This window comes from Vespa mandarinia, chromosome 11 (genome assembly GCF_050613455.1).
Source record: "Vespa mandarinia isolate Hongniang chromosome 11, ASM5061345v1, whole genome shotgun sequence".
Classification (NCBI taxonomy): domain Eukaryota; kingdom Metazoa; phylum Arthropoda; class Insecta; order Hymenoptera; family Vespidae; genus Vespa; species Vespa mandarinia.
In genome coordinates this window covers 7,682,073-7,705,843 of record NC_140820.1, presented here as the reverse complement: position 1 = coordinate 7,705,843, position 23,771 = coordinate 7,682,073, and the positions used below count along the sequence as shown (strand labels likewise).

Sequence of the window (23,771 nt, the reverse complement as noted above, 5' to 3'; positions counted from 1 at the left end):
GTGCGCGCATGCTCCACGGAGAAACCAAGGTAACTCACTCGGGCATTTTAATGAGCTTTGGACAGATGATAACTATGATAAAAATAAGGAAATATATGTCCAGTCGTTCATATCAACGGATCTAAATTTCTAAGATGTTCTTAAAATTAAAAAAAATTTATGGTTCCTTTTATATTTTATTGATTAGAAACGCAGAAATTCTATAAGCAATGTGTAGCACATTAGCAACCATCTAGATTAGATAGTCAATAAAACTGAGTAGTAAAATATTTTATGACAAATTAAGTCATATCACATTGTTATACCAGTTTTTGTTCGAGTTCTTTTCCGGTGGTCGGCCGATGTGCATATATAATATAGTTAAAAAATTATTAACCCTTAACGCTCCGCGTATTTCTCGAGTACTGCCTATCAGCAACTCCGGCACATTTTTGGAGCAGAACGCCTGAGATAAAGGAAGCCTTATTTTGAGTGGAAATGATTACACGTCCTTGTGAATGCATCTGATTTTATTTGTTTTATAAATATGCATTTTCCTATTGTAAATAAAAGATCAATTTTAAATTTTGTAATTCACCATGGTATGATATCTTTGGAAACAATCTTCCATGTACATTCTGGATTTACTTGGGCAAGTGTCATAGTAATCATTTGTTTAACGTCTACTATCCATTTGTTTCCTTTTAGAGCACACAACGCAATCCCTCTTTGCACCTTTTCTCATTATGTGAAGTTTTCCGTTTAGTCTGATTTCAGAAATTGATGTAGAAACTCTTGTTCTATCGTGACGAAAATCTCCTACGAGTTGATCGACTAAAATTTTTCTATATTGTAACTGCATCAATGCTTTCTCATTTTTATTGCGCTGTACAGTTTTATAGAGAATGTATGAATTAATTATTGATATCTCCATTCCCAGAAAAACAATTTCCGCCACCACTTAAGCGATTTCTTCAAAAAACATTAACTAGAGGCATATTGATTAGCCCGATCAACTCCACCCATCGACTTTGTGTACCCGACAACTACACTTGGCTTTTCGATTACTTCGTTTATACCACCTCGTATAAATCTTCTAATGGTTATCATTTCAGCATTATGCCAGTTGCTCAATAACAATACTATCCTCTTATCCCTCCAAGCTAAAAGCATTATATTTTCTTGTTTGTATGCGACAGTTCTTTTTTCATATAATTTTTGCTGCCAACGTAGCACCGTAGTTACAACAGCGTAGTATAGTGTAATGCTGCACACACACACACACATTTTAAAATCCTACATAGATACTAGAATAAAAGTTAGAGTGATCCTATCTCAAACAGATACACCGGAACCGGATCTACTCTACTTTATTGACTATGTTAAACAATTAGCTATATCTTTTTATAAATTGCAACTTATATACAACATCCTTATCAAGGACTTGACAAAAATTGGAAGCCATAATGGGCCTTTTAAAATTGAGTACAAATTACCTGAGTACAAAATCTATCAAGCCCTAAAATTATTCAATGAATTAAACGAAAACATGGTAAAATTCTTACATTATATACTATATATTTATATACACAAAGGGAAATTATGAAAGAACATTACGATCGTATATTTCTTCGTAGTTTCGTCTACATTCAGATGTAACTATTATTATAAGTTACGTAACATGTACTGAATATCGAACTACGACAAAGACAGAATACCATGTAAGGAAAATGAATATTTTTTCATATAAGGCCAAAAAACTAAATAAAGCCTACTAGGTAAAAGCTACATAATACTATATAACTGTTATTTTTAATTCAGGAATCGTAGGTTCGAGGCCAAATGATTCCAGTGATTTCTTTACTTCATGTAAATGAAAATTATCAACAAATTTATTTTTTTTTTTCATTATTTGACAGTTTAATAAGGTGTTACTATCCAATCTCCTATATTTATTTCTTCCACTGATGATTGACGTTAGTTTTACGGTGATACGTGCTAGATAGGACACAGCAGCAGTATAATTTGGTGTAATGACAAATGCATATAAAGTATATACTTTCGTCGATTTTTTTTCCAATATAATAATTAGTGAACATACACTTATATATTATATACTATTTTTATAAAGATCAAAACACGAGTTCGTTTCCACATTATCTACGAGGTTTTTCTCCCAGCACTATTTTTTTAAGGTTTCCTCTATAGGAGTAATTTATTTTATATTGTTACTATTATTACTATTATTGTAGGATATGTGTGTGTGTATATATGAGATAAGCCTATAGACAGTTAGACAAGGGATGTAAGGTTCTAGAGTTAGTTAACTGTGTTTGTGTGTATATAACAAATCGATCAGCAGTCGAACAGAGAGATCTGTCCTTTGTAAGGTGCATTGTTGATGAAAGATAAAGAAGGAGCTGAGAGAGAGAGAGAGAGAAAGAAAGAGAGAGAGAGAGAAAAAGAGAGAGAGAGAAAGAGAGAGAGAGAGAAAGAGAGAGAGAGAGAGAAGCAACGAAACAAAGAATAGGACAAAAAGTGATAAGGATTACCGAATGCATATGTATGAATGTGAGTATGAATAAAAAAGACTATTGGGCGTTCATGAGAAAAAAACCACGAAAAGACAGTCTTAAGTAAACCATGGAGAATTCAATTATATTTCACTTACACCCTACCATATTCCACATTATTGTAATAATAATATATAATAATATAATATAGTAAATATATATCTACACACACACGTAATCTGTCAGATAGCTATCTGATCTTGTGCTCTGACTTTTTATCTAAATGTACTATTATTTAAAATAGGTATTCATCATTAACATATACCGGCTATTTTAATATACTATTTCTAGCAAAACTAGTCAGAATGACTGGTGTAAAAAAAATCCTTATTAAGGCTTCCAATTTTTATTCATACTTAAAACATGACAAAAAAGTTGATTAATATCGATTTTAATAGATAAATAGATTCACAGACATTATCAAGAAACAAAACGCTCAATTGTTTACAGTTTGTCTATCACAATTTTTACATATGTAGATTTTTCTGTGTGTACATTTTCCGCATACACTTTTTTTGCATGTATTGCAAATTTTTGTAGTCTTATTGTTGTTGCAATATCCTATTTGACACCATTTGCGTACAGGAACCGTGCCACTTGTAGTTGGTAGGTCGACTTCGTGTGGTTTTTGCCTTGAAGTCTGATATTCTGAAGCAAGCTCTTCTGCTAATCGAAACAAAAAGTCTTTACGTGTGATATTTTCTCCTGTTGTATTTTTGTACAATATCCAGCAATTTATTCCGGCTAAATCTAAAATATTGAAGAAGACTCGAAGTGACCACTTTCTGGAACTTGATTTCACGGTATATTTTCGTGCCATTTGATCAGTGACAACGACGCCAAATTTAGTTCTATTATAAAACGATACAGTTTCAGGTAATTTCTTAGCAGTTTTATCAATTGTGACGTGTTTATGCTTTGTACTTAGTATAAGTACTTTTTTATTTGGTTTGCTCTTGTAAACGGTAAGTGTGCATCCATTGGATTGATATAACAACGTTGAGAAACGAGCTATGCCGTCTTTTTTCAGTTTGCAGGTTTTCGGCATTTCCCTCTTGTTTGCGCGTATTGTTCCAAGCAACGAGGTATTTTTAAATCTTAATTTTAACGCCAAAGAAAAACTTGTAAAAAAATTATCGGTTGTCACAGTTCGACCCGTCATGGTATACGGTTCAAGAAGTTTCATTACAATAAATTCACTTAGGGGGGTTGATGCATCTCGAGCCTCGTCTTTTCCTGAATACGGAAACCCACTTACCACATATTTCGTCTGTACATCAGACGCCAGCCAAAATTTTATGCCAAATTTATGGGGTTTGTTTGGCATATACTGGGTAAATCTGCATCTAGCTTTCATTGAAAAGAGTTGCTCATCCACGGTAATATAAGCTCCCAATTTGAAGCAATTTTGACTGTTTTCAATAAATTTGTCCCAAATTGATGAGACTAAAGCGAATTTGTCTCTTTGCAAACGTCGACTCCTCTGATTTTTTTTGTCGAAACGAATATATTGCAGAATCTCAGTAAAATCGCCATATGTAATGCATCGGTCTCATTATTCTCCAGAAATCATATTTCTGTGTCGATAAAACATTGCAGTACCCAATTGCAGTACATCAATTGTTATAGCTTCCCCAATGTCTTTTTTTACAGAATTTCTTCATAGAAACGTGCACCAGTCATTTTGACTGGTACTGGTATAAGTGTCAATAACAAAAAATATATTTGTATATATATAAATATATATATATAAATATATATAAATAAATATATATAAAATATATTTGTATATATATATATATAAATATATTACATATAATGTAATATTAAGTTCATAAAATGTATTCTCTATTTGTAGCTATAAAAATCACAACATCATTTCGGAAAGCAAATATTACAGTAGTAATTTTGAATTTAAATTGCATGACTAGTCAAAATGACTGGTCTGGTAAATCTAGTGTTAAGAAGGGATCTTTATAAGTGCCAGGCAGCACCTTCAAGTCTTCAGTTGACAATGGTACACTTTTGAGTAAATGTTGAATTTCATGCACGTCGTATTTCACGATGATTATACATAATGAACAAAGAATGTGCATTAAATGTTGTCAAAATATCATTCATTCGTGTTCGGAAACCATCTATATCATTCGTAAAGTATATGGCAATGAATTCATAAATGATACACAGATTAAAGAATAACTTAAACGATTTAAAAGTGGTCGTACATCAGTTAAGAGCAAATCTCGTTCTGGAAAACCCAAAATAACGGCTAAAAATATGTAACTAATTCGAGTTTTAATTAATAAACCTCAGTTAATAATAAAAGACGGTAAATAAAGAGTATTACAAAGAAGTTTTGAAACTATTACTTGCAATGAAAATGAAACGGCCAAATTTGTGGAAAAGATTTGAAGGGCAAAAAGAAGCGTGACAAAGCGGCTGTTAACTATACCAAAATTTGAATATAAAGAATGTTTCCGAAAATCGCCGAAAGAAGATTGTAACTTCCCAAAGAGAGTACTTTGAAGGGGACATTATCGCTATTAATCAAATTTAGTTCTTTTTTATGTTATAGCACAAGGTCGGATAGTTATCTGACAGATCATATATACATACAGAGTTTCTACGGAACTAGGTCGAACTATATCTTTAAAAGAATTGGAAGTAGCGAAAAATGTCATATGACAAAATTAAATGGTAATATGTTACATATAATGGCTATATAATTCTATGAAACTTTCATCCATTTTTATGCATCGATGAAGTTGCAAAGTGCAATTGAACTTTTTTGTAAATAAACCACTAATTTTGAATTAATCGACGCAGTTTTTAACAATGTTATGTCTAAAAATTGTTAGTTTAGGTGTTATTTTAGTTTTAAACATGCTGAATTGTTTCAATGTTTAAATACATTTAAACGAACGCCTAAAAAAGAGAGAGAGATTATTATTATTATTATTATTATTATTATTTCTTTTTCTTTTATTATTATTTTTATTATTATTATTATTATTATTATTATTATTATTATTATTATTATTATTATTATTATTATTATTATTATTATTATTATCATTATTATTATTATTAAAATTTATATACTAATTATTACATGTTCAATTATATTTTTTATTCTTTATGCATTTGTGTAAAACAAATACGTGCCGACACATATCTGACACAAATTACTACAAGACGCAGACTATCACCAAAAAAGATATAATATATGAAAAACTGAAAAGTGTAAGTTTACAGCCTACTAACACTATTTACTTTAATCCACGTGAAACCGATTGTTACACAAGCTTATACTTCGATTATCGCACGGCTTAAATTGCATTCCTTGCTATAATCCTATTAGTTTTAACTAAAGAACATAAAATGACAATTGTTAACAATTTGTTTCTGATACGTTTCGATTAACAGATAGTTAAAAATAATCAAATAGATTGTGAATCTATGATGGCCACCAGTGATTATCAATAAAATAAATACACTATTGATAATAATATAATCTTATTTAATGAAAATGATACTGCGGTTCTCAAAATAAAACATTGAAAATCGTTTTCATTTCCTATTTTGTACATGAGCGATGAGAGAAGAGTAAAGAAAAACTGGTAAAAAAGCTTAAGTACATTCAGGTGAGTTAGATTTACCACCTCAGCTTATAAAACCATTCTTACGAATTACAGCTTTAAAGTAGATAAGATGTTAATAACTGTAGATAAGATTAATATTTTAGATATTCTAGATTCATAGTTATTCCAGATTCATAGAACAATTTTTTAAAAATCTCCAATAACGTCAGATAAGACATAACAATACATTAAAAAATAAATATTTTTATTATTTATTAAATACACCAACATAGTATGTATATATACTAGACATATATATATATATATATATATATAAGTTATTAATCAAATATTACAACAGAAATTTAGTTTAGTAACATAAATACATGATACAGTTCATTGAATTAATAAAAAACTACAAGTAACTATATTAAACTATTAAAAATATTTTTTATATTATGTAGCACACAAAAAGAATATTTTTATTCAGTAATATTTATCATAAAGAAACCTTCACCGCTATTAATATATATTAATAATTAAAGCATATACATGCTTTATTTAGGGAAATTATTAATGCTTAAGGATTAATAAATATTATAAATATTAGAGAATAGATAATATTACAGAAAATAAAAACAAAGAAAAATCATTAAATTTTCATAAAACTTACTATTTATTTTCATTTAAAATCTCTCTCTCTCTCTCTCTCTCTCTCTCTCCCTCTCTCTCTCTCTCTCTCTCTCTCTCTCTCTCTCTCTCTCTCTCTCTCTCTCTCTCTCTCTCTCTCTCTCTCTCTCTCTCTCTCTCTCTCTCTCTCTCTCTCTCTCTCTCTCTCTCTCTCTCTCTCTCTCTCTCTCTCTCTCTCTCTCTCTCTCTCTCTCTCTCTCTCTCTCTCTCTCTCTCTCTCTCTCTCTCTCTCTCTCTCTCTCTCTCTCTCTCTCTCTCTCTCTCTCTCTTGTGGCAGCACTTTGAAAATAAACTATTTTGGAACAATTTTTCTGACAATCTGCAACATAAAAATTGTAAATTCTTTAATATAAATAAGTGTTCAATAATGTTATTGAATAAGCAATACTTCTATTTACCATATATAAAATATAAGTAATTAAACATTACATATCTATTGATGCATCTTAAATACATCATTATTTTAACATGAAATTTAATTAAGTGTAAATTCTACATTTAGAATTATTATCAGTTATATAAACAACAAAAAACACTATAACAACAAGTTATATAAATAACAAGAAACAAATGACTTGGATAATTGACAAGTTAATCTGCGATTGAACCCCAAGGAGTAAACTTTGCGAGTCTATAATGGTATCCTACATTAATTAATTCTTTTTATTTTACTTTTATTTAAATGATTTATATTGCATGTGTACGAATTTATCATAATTTTACTAGTAATTATTAATTCAATAATAATCATGTATAATATTTATTCTTGTAATTCAAACAATAGTTCAATTATTTAAACATTACAAAATTAATAATATACTTTGAACATAAAGTATTTATAATGTGAAACTCTACTAATTGTAATGTCAAACTTTGTATCGATGCTGATATAAATAAAAAATGAACATGTAAATAACTTTAATAATTCTCGAGTCAGTCTTCTGCTAAATTAAATTCTCTATATCAATTTTTGTACTCTTATATTATGCTGTGCTAAAAGAAATTTTCTGACAAACTGCATGCAACATGAAATAATAAAAAATAATTGTATGTTCTTTAGTGCAAATCGACGTATATAATAAGATGAACATTAAAAAATATCTGCTTTCTATGCTAACAATGTCGTCTCATAAATGAAAAAACACAAGCAGTTTATAATATAATTTTATTTTTAAGTAAATAACATTAAGTTTACAAAATTATAGTGTTAATATGACTAACAAGATTTAATATTATTACATATTATTTTTACTATTTTAATCCTGTGGAATAAAAATTGTTGGGATGTTATAATATATAACTTTGGAATAATGTTTTTAACATGAAATGACAATAACTATATACTATTTCATAATAAACCTTTAATTTTATTCATTACTTCGTGTAAATGGTTATAGGTTATCCGTATGATTAATATGATTGATTTGTAGCCGAATTTATTTTTCTATCAAAAAAAGAACCGCGAAGGAATTAAAAACTGTAAATGTAGATACATTTACAGTCATTAATAAAATTAGAACCACTATAATCAAATTCAGTTAACTTTAATCAACAATTAACTCAATTCAGTAATGTAACTCTATATGTCATTCTTAACCTATATTTTCGTGATATCAATAACCATTTTAAAAAATTTATAAATATGGAACAGACAGAATATTAATTAAAATAAATTATAATAATGCATATGTATATGCATTTTACTACTATTTACACTGGCTACGAGTTAATCATTGATTCAAGTTATCGAATTTGGCGAAGTAACCATTAGTAAAAAACCAATGATATCTATCAAAAAGCAAACAGTGTTAGTAAATATCAGTTTTTTATTATGCTTATTTGTAAATTACGAAAACAGAACATAATATTTGTATTAAAAGATAAATAGTTTTTAATTTAAATGTATAATAAATATCCATTACATGAAATTATCGTAGAATAATAAAACATTAACAGAAAATTTTGTATTTCTCTCATAGCATTAGCGCTTTGCACGCAAAATATTTTCAACTTCATAATAAATTATAAAGATGAGAAAACTACCATTATTGGCCTGTTTCTTCTAAATAAATATTATTGGTTAGTTATTTGCTTTTAATTAGATATCATTGGCTGTTTACCACATTTTCACTTATCAAACATCACTGTTATAATTATAACAATTCGCTGTAGAATATAATGGCTGTAGATGTACATACATACATGTTATGCCGTTAGAGCGGCTGATGCGTACATGGAAAGACCATCTGTACGTCGATATAATTGGTGCGTGAAACGGAACACTTTAAAGTTACCATGACAATATATTCCCCTAGGCTCGATATTTTATCAACCAATCATATCGTATTTGTGACCGTCTATCATTCAATTTAAAAAATGCACAATTCAAATTACTATTGCATCATATTATAATATTTGATTTATAAAATTAAAAGCAATTTATATAAAATTCTTGCATTCTTTTATTTAATTTAAATTTTTTATTATTACTCTTTATAACGATTATAATTTTATAATATATTACTGCATAAAAGTGAAAGGGAATTACTTTATATTTACAAACTATATATTTCATCGATTTATTTTATTAAAATTTTAACGCATATAATTTAAAAATAAACTTCAATCTTGACATTTTATGATAATATATGCAAAGAATCTGGTGGAGAAAGTATTCTTTAAACCTAAGAATTTCGACACAGCAGTTCAACGAAATGTTATAAAATTCATGAACATGTTCCAATGAATTATAAAGCGAAATTTTGAAAATAAGCAAATATGAAATTGATAAAAACAAAAGTAGTGAATAATGTGATACTAAATAAATAATATAAAATGTCATAAAGGAGAAACAATAAATAAAATTTTTTAATTATTTTTATCTTGAAAATTTATTATTATCTTGAAAAAGAATGTTAATAAAAATGAACAAGATACAATCAGCATCCTACCGTGTTATAAAAGAAACAGTCAACTCAAGGAAATGTTTAGTCGACGTTAGACGTTTCTCAGTGGCACATTCGCTCCCGCAACATGATCGGGTTGGTAAATTTCTCCTTCTTCGTTCTTGACACGCCTAAGGAAAGTGATTTAATTATCGACTTTTGAAATACTATTGCAACATAGTGCACGTAACGTAAATGTATTCTTTTTTATTTACAAATGTTTATTTACCGTTCTATATTTAGTTAAAGGGAATTTTATAAATTGTCCAAAAACACTTATGTTCTACAATGTAATTAATTCTCGTGTATTCGAAAAGTATTGTGATCAATATCTATTTAATTAATGTTAGTTTAATCTATATTATTTCATTCAATATGAATTATTCGAGCAAATGTTTTCATTATCACGATTGATGCTCAACATTTAGTATGAGACTGATATCTGTATTGTTATCTTCAACATTATTCGATAAATGTATATTTCGCAATATGCAATGATTTAACGAGATATAAGAAAGATCATATATAGAAGGTGACTGAAATAATATCTTATTCTGATGCTACTGGGATATTTTTATCTAATTATCGGAAATTATAGTTAAGTGTTTAGTTAGTATTAAGTCGACAGTTATAAAATAAAGAAAAGTATTACATACATTTATCCATTAAGAGATAATTTTTTTTAGGAAATTCTATGAAAAACAACATTATTAATTCAAATAGAAAAACATTTGATATAACGCGAATATCATTGATTTTGATGTAATATCATTTTCGGAAATTCTTATGATTTAGCATAATAATATAATAATAATAATTAATTTCTGATAAAAAAAGATGTTTAAACACATAAATTCTCTGATAAAATGAATCCAGTAAGGTAAAAGTAATCCATGTCGTTAAAAAATTCTCATGCTTTTACACAATCGTTTTCATCGTTATGGTCGGCGATAAAAAAAAAATAAAAATAGATCTGTGAAAGATAAACAAGGTTGTTGGTAAACATATCTTTTTACAATTTTGTAACTCGTAAGGTTCGTATGTCTTTTTTATAGAAAGGAAACTTCGGCAAATTTATTCGAATCGTTGATTAATTTTTCGAACTTTCTAGGAATATAACAGTATCTAGTTTACGGATAAGTATGCAGTAAAGCAAATCAAATGAAGTGTATAGGAGTTATGTAATCCTTGTGATTTGCATAGTAAACGCTTTCAAGTATATGTGTGATTGCGTGTACGAATCATTCATTTTATACCGATAGATGCGCACTGCATGTTGAATTGCATTAGAAACGCACTCGTATATGTGTACACGTGCCAATATAGAGAGGATGGTTATAGAATTCGTAGATATTTTATTTTTAAATAAAAACTTGCAAGAAATAGTATTTACAGATATATTCAATTACAAACATCATTAAATTATAACGACTGATAATTAAAATAATATTTATCTGATGGCATATTTGTGACTAAAGATATTTTTATTACGATTTCATTTTTCAATGACCTCGATACGCCATTGTCATGCTTAATCATGTATCTGTAATAACTTTTTCCATATATCAAATAAGTATAAGCTTATACAGTCATTAAATGTTTATACCTAAAATATCTTTGCTATTTTTAAAGATAAAAAAATTTATAAAAAAAATATTATTTAATCTAAAAGGAATATTCTGATTAATTTTGTTCAAGGTTATTGATTTTGTTTTAAATATATCATCATATTTTTATTATTATAGTGTTTTAACTTATAAAAATATAATTCTAGAAATTTATTGAAAAATGTTTACAGAAGTTTTAAATTAAAAAAAAAAATTCTATAACATAAATATTTTGTTTTTTAAATAATCTTGAACAAGAAAGTAATGTTTAGCAAAAATAAGAAAATCTAAAATGTAGGCATCTGGTTTACGTACAATTTATTTTTCAAAGCGATTGAAATGATTCCCATTAAATAAAACAATAGCAATATATTTAATTTAGAAAATGATCGAAAGACTTGTTGAGAATTAAGATAATATATAATATCTTACTTATAATTCATTAAGTATATCTACAAGTACATTTATAGTTAATTGGTATCATTTCGAACATCTTTTACAATATATTTATTGCATACATTTTTTATAGACAATAAGTCTACATTTTAGATACTCGTTTCTTTTAAATATCACTCTTTTTTATTTAGTCATCTAAAGATCAAAATATTAAAATCATAGAATTCATCTTTTGCATATATTATTGCTCAATATATTATCTATACAGATTCTGTATCTTATAACTATATTTGTATGTATACAATGTATATATTTCTATATATTATAATCGATATAAAAAGATCGTATATAAAAACGATAAGTTACGCATTATTTAATATTACTAACACATTTTTTATTATGTCGTACAGAGCGAAGAAGAAAGTTCTCCTATTTGGTGTATGTGTCCTGTTAATCATATCTGTAATATTAGCCATCATTATAATATTAATTATTCAACGAGAAGGATGCGACATCAAATTCAATAGTCTTTCGGAACTTGGACGATACAGGCAGGTAATTATCGCTCAATGACGCTTTTGAATTGATAAACTTACAAATGACAATAAGTGAAACGAAGATAGAAAGTGCAACTTCACTGGCAATATCAATGAAAAGAGAATGGATCTTACTGCAAGTCGCGATAATCGATGATCATACAAACAGGCAGCCGTATCGACGAATGGACGGGAATGCGCTCAAATAGGCAGCGATATATTGAAAAAAAATGGAAGTGCAGTTGATGCTGCGATAGCTACTCTTCTTTGCGAGGGGGTAGCTTCGTTGCACAGGTACGTCTTTGAAATTTCTTTTTCTTTTTCATTTGTAGACACGATTGTAGGCAATTCATATAAACATATATAATAAAAAATGTAACAAACAATTATTTCTGAAACTACTTGAGATATCCATTTTGAATCTTTACGATTTGTATAAAATTCATATTATTCAATTTGTATAAAATACCACTTTGTTTTTTCAAAAGGCAAATACCTTAGTTTTATGAGAAAAAAGAAACTCTAATCAAGTAAAATTTTGTATCATTATTTATAATTATTTGTACTCATTTTTTTCTTTTTCTTATTTTTATAATTTATTTATTTTTTACGTGGTATGAGACAAATTTAACATGGATCACTTTTTATTTTTAATTAAAAGTATGGGATTGGGTGGTGGTTTCCTGATGACAATATGGGATGCAAAAAATGGAAGGGCCGACTACTTGGATGCAAGAGAAACGGCTCCTGCCGCAGCCAAGGAAAATATGTTTCACGGAGATGCACATTTGTCGATGTACGGTAAGTAAATATTTTTTAATTTTATTTTTTTTCACGTTATGAAATCAAATACGTACGATTTTTACAATATTACTCGATTAAGAAAAATATATACAAAATTTATTATTATCGTCCGTACTAGTTCCTTTCTTAAATCTCGAAAAAATTCAAACTATTTTCTTTAATCTAGAAGAAATAAATCAATTCGAAAAAATATGCGAATAATACATCAATTATTCAATATCAACAATAACCTCTTGTTTACATGTATTCGTTATTTTTACAGGTGGTTTGGCGGTAGCTGTGCCAGGCGAATTACGAGGATACTGGGAAGCTCATAAAAAATATGGCAAATTAAAATGGAGAGAATTATTCGAGCCGACGATAGCATTGTGTTTAAGAGGCTCCGTTATTAACGATTATCTTTATGCCTATCTCATTAACAAAGAATCTAAAATTAAAGCAGAAAGTACTTTAGCCGACATTCTTATCAATCCTGCTACTAAACGGCCATGGAAGGTAAGTTAACGTTTTAACTAATACATACGACGAATCAATTTATTACAATAGTGTTCAAATAAATTTGATTTCTCTTTAGGTAGGTGAAAAAATAAAAAGACCAAAATTAGCAAAAACGTTAAGACTAATAGCAAATAATGGACCAGATATATTTTATAACGGTAGCATGACCGATGAAATGGTTACTGAAATTCAATCTTTTAAAGGTATAATAACCAGAGAGGACTTTGAAACTTATAGGTTTGTGTATACTACTTCGACTAATTTCCATTAAATATCGTAACGTACACATGAACATTCACACATGTTATCAATCAATCACTATCTTAGAATTTGAATTAATTAATACAATAAAGAGATAATTTATTAAGATATACATATTGCTTGTTTCATGCTAATAAAATTATTGATGTAGACTTTTTCTTCCGAGCTGACAATATTTCTAACATGGATATTTTATTACAGTGTCAAGTGGAAAAAACCGATCGAAATTAATGTCGATGATTTAACAATCTATACAGCACCTCCACCTGGTTCTGGAGTAATTCTTGCGTTCATTATCAACATTCTTCAAAATATTGTATCAATTAATAACCAGAATATTATGTGGCATCGCATCGTTGAGGCGTTCAAATGGGCTTACGCAAAAAGAACTGAGTTGGGTGACCCTGAATTTGTCCATATTGGTGAGTTGCTAAGAAAATGTGTAAATCATTTAGTTAACAAAGTAATTGAATGTTAAATTCAGCTAAAGATAAGATAACATAATTATGACATCTCTCACTCCCCCTCCTCTCTCTCCCCCTCCCCTCCTCTCTCTCCCCCTCCCCTCCTCTCTCTCCCCCTCCCCTCCTCTCTCTCTCTCTGACCGAAGGTACATAATATCGATTCTTACCGACTAAGATAGATATAGATAGTTCATTCGATAAGATTATATGAATTAAAAATAGATAAATTAATTTATCGACCAAATCTTAAAAATTAATTTAATACCATTTTTATTGTCGATTTGATTCTTTTTTCTACAATTACAGCTAGATGAAGAATTGCACTATATTAACACTATTCAATGTTTTCATCTTTCCCAGGAAAATTACGAGGTTAATCGTTTCTTCCTAGGAAAGTTAATTGATCATAACGTAATCATATGACTCGTTAAAATAGAGCAGACGAAATAATTTATGAAAGAATTGACTTATCATCCTTACAACTTCTGTTATACAATTATGAACGAGTTTACTTTTTAATTGTTACAGAACGTTTGTTAACTAATCTAACGTCTAAGGATTATGCAAAAATAATCAAAAATGAAATCAATGACTACGAAACGAGTAACGATCCTAAACACTACGGCGCCGTTACGGCAACAACTATGGATTCTGGAACAGCTCATGTTTCTGTGTTGGCGCCTGATGGTTCTGCGGTATCGGTGACTTCTACGATCAATCAGGTGTAAGTCTGTCGATCGACTTTTATGATGTAATAACAAGATTTTAAATCGATTTAAAAAGTAACAAATAATGACTTTATCTGATTTTCTTTATCATATTAGTTTCGGAGCAATGATTCGTTCGAAATCTACCGGTATAATATTCAATGATGAAATGGACGACTTCAGTTCACCTGATATAACTAACGGGTTTGAAGTTCCTCCATCACCAGCAAATTTTATTCGACCAGGCAAGAGGCCTTTAAGTTCTATGAGCCCAACGATAGTGGTAAATATCTTCTACTTAGATCCTGTTTGTACATTATATCCATATGTCCAATACATTTATTCAATAACTGTTTGCGATACTTGTAGCAATGCTAACTTCGAAAATTTATGATAGCAAGACACGTAATAATAGAGGCATTCATAGCGCATGTTCATAAGTATTAAATCGGTCACATACACGCGCGCGTGCATTATGTGTATATTGCGAAAGTGAACGGAAAATTTATAGAGAGAAACTTCAAGTACCAATAACCAGCACAAAGAAAATAGTTACATAGACACGGTAAAATATACTCAATTCTAAGAATCATTATATTAAACGATGTAATTGCGTTGCATTCACAATGATTATAGGTTTAACTATATTGCTTATGGTTCTCTACATATGTGTCTTTCGTAATCGGTCAGACGCATTCACAAAGTCATCTAACAAAGGATAATGAACATGTACATAAAGACGCACATAGATCAATCGATTATGGAAGATTTTCTAATTAAATGAGAACTGTTAATGAAACATATAACAATGTACAGTAAATCAGAAGTCTACATTTTTATATATACTTGATAGATCAAGTGACTGAGGCCATTATTTATAATACCCGATCATTTTAAATAGTGAAATCGCGCAACCTGATGAATATTGATTAATTTATTAAATGGAACAAAGCTCAATTCTCTTTGAGCAATTCGATTTTTTGAACATTGTAATAAATTTCGACATTAGAGTTGTATCTTTTTACATAGTTTTCTATAATAAATTTATTACGGTCATTCATAAATGTATTAATCACTAAGTCCATAACATATATTATTATTAATAATTATTAATAAAAATATTGTATCAACATTGATTTCAGATAGGTAAAGATAAAGTAGTTCGATTAGTAATCGGTGCCGCGGGCGGTACAAAAATCACGACCGCTATTGCTACCTGTATGATTTTAAATCTGTGGGGTGGATACAATATAAAGGAAACGATCGATTCTTATAGAATTCATCATCAGGTAATAATATTATCAAATTACTATAAAATTAACATCATTATTTATTTATTTTTCCTTTTTTAATAAAAACGAATATTTTAAGATGAAGTTTCATATAAAAGAACATAAATAGATAAATTATATAAAATATAAGATAAAATTAATAAAAGTTTCTTTTTTATATAGTTATTACCGATGACAGCTCAAACAGAAAAAGGTTTTTGTCCCGATATCATACAATATTTGCGTGAAGTTAAACATAATGTATCGACCTTTACGGGAATAGGAAGTGCTATCACAGCAGTGGCAAATGATGAAAATGGTATAACAGCGAATTCAGATTATCGAAGGCAAGGAAGTGTGGCTGGATTTTGATTTGTATCCTTCTGCTTTAGTATCATTTAAATGCCTTTCATACAGAAAGTGCACAAATAGTTAATTTTTATGCACAATTCTTTTTTTTTTAAGTGAATCAAAATATAAAACAAGTAAAATATGAAATAATTAAAATTGTATAAAAAATTTTATTCCTAGACTGAAAACAAAAATAATTAAATATTCATAAAATATTCATAAAACAAAAATAAACTATACATTAATTCATAACATCAAAAAATGTTAAAAAACAAACGAACAACAAAAAGCGAATAAAAACTAAATGAACTGTATATAAATAGTACCTTAAAAATCGAAATAATTATCTTTTCATGACAGTACTACAAATATTCATTATAAACTGTGATTTTATTGTATTATCTAATAAAACAAGAAACCCGTAATTATTTCAAATAATATTATGTATATTAGTATGATAGAACACTAATTTGATTATATGTTAATATAAATGCATTTACCATACACACACATTACAGAATATGCTGAGACATAATATTTTAACATTTGAACTCGTTATATATTTTTTAATAAACTGATACACATTTTTCCTGTTTGCATTCATTGAAATTCATTATACAGTACTTTTAAATAACGTAATAAAGAGGTACCACTTGATAAGGTAAAAAAATGAAACAATGTATAAACAATATATGTATGCACATTCATTAGAGATAGTTGCACTTAAATAGTTGTTTAATAATGTTTACAGACTTATATTCCTAATGTGTGACTTTAGATGAATGGAATCGATTGAATTAAAAGTATAGAAAATGGTTTTATAAAAAAATATATTATATTTTTAGAAACAATTCAATAATAATAAATACAGTTTTACTTTATTCATCGACATATGAAAGAATAATTACTCGCGACATATAAAAGAATAATTCATGCGAAAATATATTGTTATTTGATACTCTTTGTATGTGAAACAAAACAAATACCTGTGTAAGATCCTCAACTCAATAACGACTTCATTGTCGATTTCACATTTCGTAAAATAAAAGTAAAAACTTGTATGGTAATTAAATATAAATTGTACAATACGAATATATATTACATAGTGTTGCATTTATAAATTCTATCATTTACTTTTCTAATTGCTATCGCTACTTTCAGAAAGTTTCGCTTCTTGTACTATTTTTCGAACATTACGTTTAATCTTTTTTGTTTTATCTAATCCAGATTTTGATTTTCTAAATACTTCTATTGCGTGCATCTTTTTTTTCAAAGAATTTGCTTTGTCCTTTTCTCTCTGTGGTATATATTCTTTGATACTTTTTTTATTATCATCGTTAGATACATTAGGTGTCAACTTTTCATTTATACTGTTAGATTTAATAGGATTTACATCGTCGTCATTCTCTTTTTTATTTTGTTTTTTACGTACTCGCTTGTTACCACTTTTTTCCATCTTATTATTCATATCAGTTTCACTAATATCCAACTCTACATTCTCACTATTTAAGCTATTAACAGCTTTTTTAATTCTTTTACTTAGATTCATTTCTATAGATTTTGGTATTGCTTTTAACTTAAAATATGATTCTATTGTTTGTTGCTGTTTAGATTCTTCCATTCTTTTAATTACCGGCTTTATTATCTCATTAAATTTATTCTTACTCCATCCAAACTTTAAGGTCGTATAATCTGACAATAAAATCATATTAGGTCGACCCCATGTAAATTTTTCTTTTGATTCATCTATTGAAGGAAACATATATGCTTGTACAACAGCTTGACTTGGAAAACCTGTAAATCATATTTCAATAAATATAATCATCTCTAAATAAAAGAGAGTAATCGATAATTAACTACGTATAGCAATAGGATTACCTTTCTCGATTTTTATATTTCGTAACTTGTTACGTAAACTTTTTTTACTAGAATCTATAGCTTTATCTTTTTGTATCCATAAATAGAAATTAATTAAACCATGTAATAAGTTATCTCCTTGCGTTGGAAATGCAGCTAATATTTCAAGTGCCGTTACAGGTCCAATACCAGGTATACCTGTAGTATAATCACTTCCAACCAAAAGAGCTAATTGTATCAATTGGTGACGAGTCAATTCTAAGAAAATATATATATCAAAATTATTACACTTTTATGATATTTAAAAATTAATTTCCCAAGGTATACATTTATCATACTTACTAAAATGATGTTGTATATCACAAAATTGAAATTGCAATACTTTCTTGTTGTTATTAAAGAAATTTTTGTAAACACATTGTCCTCCAAAAAGCCAAATATCGGAATCATCTGTAATCGTTCCATCAGTAAGTTTAATCTGTTCTAAATAAGCACACTGAGCTTCTGCTTCCATTGGTGCAATAACATATGGTATACCAAATAAACGTAAAAGCTCCTATAAAATCATATAACATTCTATAATTTTCAGAATTGAATGAGAAATTTCTTATTGAAAAAATTGACCATTAAGTTTTACCTGAGCCTCAATTCTTATTTGATCAGATATGTCTGTAGCTTGCCTCTCCAATTTACTGATATTTTCCGTGAGTTGTTTCTGTTCATCTTCTAGATTTGCCTACATTTAGAAAATCTACCTAAGCACGAGTCAATAGGAAATAAGATAATTATAATCTTTCAGATCGAATAACGTTTTGATTTACCATACCTTTAACTCTAAAAGTTCAGTCTCATTTGTAGGTAAAACTTTTTTTTCATTCATTGTATCCTCAGATAATTTAGCTGTATCAGAAGCAACTTCTGCATTTATAAAAATATTGCTTTTTTGAATCTTCTTAATTTGATCTTCGTCCACGTTACTTGATTGAAATATATGAGCATGTCCTTCTTCATGCAAATCTGTCTTTTTATCTAATGAAGTTTTGTAAAAGTTGCAACTTTTCAATGTTGAAATTTCTGAAACTTCATTGTCTTTGTTATCATTTTGTTTATTTAAATCTTGAGAAACACTTGTTGAAATAGTCCGCTCTATCAATGGAGAGATAACAGATTCGGTAGATTGTGAAAATATATCTTGACTTGATTCTTTAAATACATCTGCGAATATATCATTTTCAATTTTTTCATTGGATTTAAATGATATTTCAATAACATGTTTTTTAGTAATTTCTTTTGAAATACTTGAATTAGGTATTGGAACATCTGGTATTTCAATAAATTCATCAGAATCTGAGTCAGTCGTATGTTTATCTAATGTTATAGGGACAACAATAGGTTGTGAGTGACACTCAATTTTCTCTTCATCTGAAATTAATTTATCATTGTCTTCTACAAACTGAAAATTACTACTATTATTTTCTGTAGAAATATCCAAATTAGAATCTTCTAATGGATATATAGGTATATTTTTCTCTACAATTTGATTACAACCAATTAAATTTTCTTCAGTAATTTCTTGCTGTTCCTCCTTCTCATTTTTTGTATTGTTTATAATTGGTTCTAGCATAGATAATGATTTTGTACTTGTACTTGAATGAGTATTAGTTTTTTTGCTACTATTTTGTTTAGTTTGGTCTATAAGTTGCATAATTTGTTCTTGTGTTAAACTACTATGCTCTAACATATATGTTAAAGCAGGATTAATGATATTTTTGTTCTGATATTTTTTAGGAAGCGGTGAAGATTCATTTTTTTCAGTTTCTGATTCCCAATCACTACCAAATTCATACTCATTTATATTTTCAATAATAGGTACAGAGTTGCTAAAGCTTGTTAAATTACTATCACTATCATCATCGCTTAATTGAAATTCATTTAGGTTTTTACGAGTTATTGCAATGCCACTGGGGCCTGCAACAGGTTCAAATTCCTCATCTATTCTGTTTAAGACATCTTTCTTATTTGTTGTATCCTCAGTGGTATTTCGAATTAACGTATCTTTATCTACAAAATAATAATAATACACTTCATCATTTTTTTTCAAAGAAATAAGAATTTTTGAGTTTTAAATTTGCAAATATTTGTTCACAACTTACCACTAATATAAATTACTCTAGATGTACTGTCTGATGCAATGCGGTATGCATTGTCTCTATTAGTCTGCACACCCTGTTCAGTTAATAATTTTTCTAATTCATCCAAAGTTAAGGTTTTACCTCCCATCTCTTTCTCAGCAGATTCTAGTGATTCTTGTACAAATCTACGTTTTAATAAACGTTTCATTTGAAAAGTAGAAAATTTATTTGATTCCTAAAATTAAAATAGTTTAAAAATATACATTTCAAAATTCAAAATTCAGTATAATTTCATAAAATTTATACATACTTCAGGCATTTCATGTAAACGTCCCCATGAACTCTGTTTTCTAGTTTCCTTAAGATCTGTAAGAATATCGTAACGCACATCGGCAGGCAGTGATTTAAATTCTGCAGTAGACAGATCTACACTATGAATATTGCCCATCCACTTGGTTTGCTTTCTTGGACTTAATTGTATAGACGAATCTGAATCATCGCTACTTATATAGTCCTTTTCATCTACATTAGTTAATTTTGGTAATTTGAAGACATCGTTTACAGATGGTTTACTATAAATATTAGTAGATATTTCAGAAGATTCAATCTTTTTATCCACATTTTTCTTATTCAATACACTTTTCACAACTGTATGCTTTATCAAGTTATTTATCAAATCTGCCTTCATCTTTCGTGCCTTACTTGCAGCGATAGATTTCTGCTTCCTGCGTGCAGCCTGCAAACACAAAAGAATGAGGAGACTCTTTTCTCACTACCTGGTTCCCACGATGTGCTAATTATCTACAGGTAATATTATAATCAAGATAGACGAACAACTTTACTACATATACTTCTCTTGCTACATTGCATGCTACGTCAATCTTTATAAAAAAGAAAAGAAAAAACAAATGCATTACATAAAAATATACTAATAAAATATTTATTATTTTTTATGGCGATTCATACCATGACATATACTTACAACTGTGGATTTCTTGAGCATAGGAACACCTCCATCAAACACAAAGACTGGTTTGATTTTATAGTATAACAGTTTACAAATTCTATTAAATAATCCGATTAAGTGGGCATTGGGCTTAGGATTGCCATGACGATCTTGATATCCTTGTAACACCTGATGAATCCATATAGACACATCTAAAATATATATTCAAGTTGCCATTATATATTCAATTAACAGACTTAAATGTTATTAAACATAAATGTATGATATCCTTGTCCATATAAAAGTAATATTATTAATAGAGATATAAAAATTAATGTTTACCCACCAATAGCTAAAACTTTTCCTTCCAACGTTTCTAAAGGAACTGGTTTTCCGGTAGCTTCAATTAATCGCCATAAACCAAGTACTCCCATGATACCAAAATAAAATTTCTAGTGTGATTACTATTATAATAACGAATATATAAATAACGAATTCGTTGAAAAAGAAAGTGTAAGTACTTCCATAATGTATTTACGACTAACGTTATTATATCATATTGTTATCATAGCCTAACTTATTAAAAAATTAAAAGAAATCGTACTTACATTATCGTTTTGTGTGACAAATAAACGCTAAAAATTATATTTGTATACGTAAATAAAAAATTGTTATGCTGTTATTTTGAAATTAATAATATATTAATGAAATTTATTTTGCAACAATTAATCAAAATATAAAACGATTATCATGCAAGCTGGCGTACCGATCAGCTGATAAACGAAAACAATACGACTAGCGCACCCTGCTAATACTACATGCTATATACCCTTTATATTTAGGTAAAACTAGGTATTCCTATATAATTCATTCATTTTTAATTTCGAATCCTTTTTCTTAAACAAATGAATTAATATTCGGTTGTTTTTTTAACTTGCTTTTTATGAATAGGTTTTACTCTATATATTATTTGTATTTAAATATTATTTTAAAATGGCAAAATTAATAACATTATATAGCAAAATTGCAAAAATAATACACAAGTTATATAAATATATTTATAAATGTATCGTATAAGCTTCAAGAGAATGAATTCAATTTATTCGTACGTATATATATAACGGTATCCCTCTTTTAACACGTTTTTTTCTCACGCTTCGGTTTTACTATAGGGAAGATGAGCGAAGAGCGAAAGAACGATTTTTTTCTTAAAGCAGTATCCTATTCGAATTTTCTATCATATCTTACGAATATACTGTTATACTAATAAAGACACTATCTCTAATTATCTAAATATTTTTTCTAGTGAAAGTTATCCGGTTATTTATAGACAAAAGTTGATCGTATCAAACCTATGAACAATTTGTACGATCTTTTAGATTGTAAAAACAAAAAATATTATTTTGTACAATATAACAAAAATTTCAAAAGATTATAACTGTATAAAAATAGACGTGTATTTAAAAAAATACTATATACATGATTGTAAAGATAATTAAGAATTATAGAAAAAACTATTGCATTTAAATGAAAAAGAAAAGAAAGAAAAAAGATTATAATATAACTTATATCTATCGTTACTGTGAAAATGTAATCATTTCTTTTTTTTATTTTTTTATTAAATCATTATTAAAATCGAAGATAACATACATTTTAAAGACGTTCTAAGTAAGATCATATGAGAACAAGAAAGCGTCCCTTTTTCAACGCCGTTCGCATCTTTTTCATTTATTCGACTATCGATAAATACGCGATCGAGCAACTGTAGTACCATTATAAGCATTAACTTGGAGCGCTCACGCACACGTTCCATATTACGCAGCAAGTCATGGATGCACGTCGTCGAATGCACGCAACGTGCAACAACGCGTGCACTAACACACGTACACATATGCGAAGCATATAAACTCTTTCTTTCTCTCTCTCTTTCTGTCTCTGTTTGCCTATCTGTCTCTCTCTCTCTCTCTCTCTCTCTTTCTCTCTCTGTCTCCGTCTGCCTGTCTATCTGTCTGTTTCTCTCTCCATCCTTCCCTCCCTCTCTCTCGCTCTTTCTCTCTCTCTCCCACCCTTTTTCTCTCCTCACTCTCATAGAGACGCGGTTTATATACATCGTATCGTCATCATCGCAGAAGTGGAGTGAGGTAGAGGCCACCCACTCTTTCCCACAGCAGGT

General features: G+C 28.5%; 2 protein-coding genes across 4 annotated transcripts; one reads left to right on the top strand and one right to left on the bottom strand.

Moving 5' to 3' along the window:
- Positions 1-9,765: 9,765 nt before the first annotated feature.
- LOC118449142 (glutathione hydrolase 1 proenzyme) lies at positions 9,766-16,960 on the top strand. Of its 2 annotated transcripts, none has more exons than XM_035883357.2 (11): positions 9,766-9,864; positions 12,182-12,326; positions 12,477-12,601; positions 12,969-13,108; positions 13,374-13,606; positions 13,686-13,846; positions 14,072-14,292; positions 14,863-15,058; positions 15,159-15,324; positions 16,184-16,330; positions 16,496-16,960. In XM_035883357.2, exons 1-11 carry the CDS (start codon positions 9,857-9,859, stop codon positions 16,682-16,684), a joined length of 1,731 nt encoding a protein of 576 aa, XP_035739250.2. In that variant the 5' UTR covers positions 9,766-9,856; the 3' UTR covers positions 16,685-16,960. The 2 variants fall into 2 exon arrangements, with proteins under 2 accessions (XP_035739250.2, XP_035739251.2); XM_035883358.2 differs by lacking the exon at positions 9,766-9,864 and adding an exon at positions 11,291-11,313.
- A 590-nt stretch (positions 16,961-17,550) lies between these two features.
- mus201 (rad2 superfamily protein mus201) lies at positions 17,551-23,550 on the bottom strand. 2 transcript variants are annotated; one of them, XM_085660274.1, is made up of 11 exons: positions 23,249-23,550; positions 22,207-22,233; positions 21,945-22,062; positions 21,635-21,810; positions 20,963-21,388; positions 20,674-20,887; positions 19,347-20,581; positions 19,158-19,256; positions 18,863-19,076; positions 18,542-18,778; positions 17,551-18,457 (listed from the first exon to the last, which is right to left on the bottom strand). In XM_085660274.1, the coding sequence occupies exons 3-11, from the start codon at positions 22,030-22,032 to the stop codon at positions 17,802-17,804; spliced, it is 3,345 nt and encodes a 1,114-aa protein (XP_085516400.1). In that variant the 5' UTR covers positions 22,033-22,062; positions 22,207-22,233; positions 23,249-23,550; the 3' UTR covers positions 17,551-17,801. The 2 variants fall into 2 exon arrangements, with proteins under 2 accessions (XP_085516400.1, XP_035739249.1); XM_035883356.2 differs by lacking the exon at positions 23,249-23,550 and having other exon boundaries at positions 22,207-22,573.
- Between the last annotated feature and the right edge of the window lie 221 nt (positions 23,551-23,771).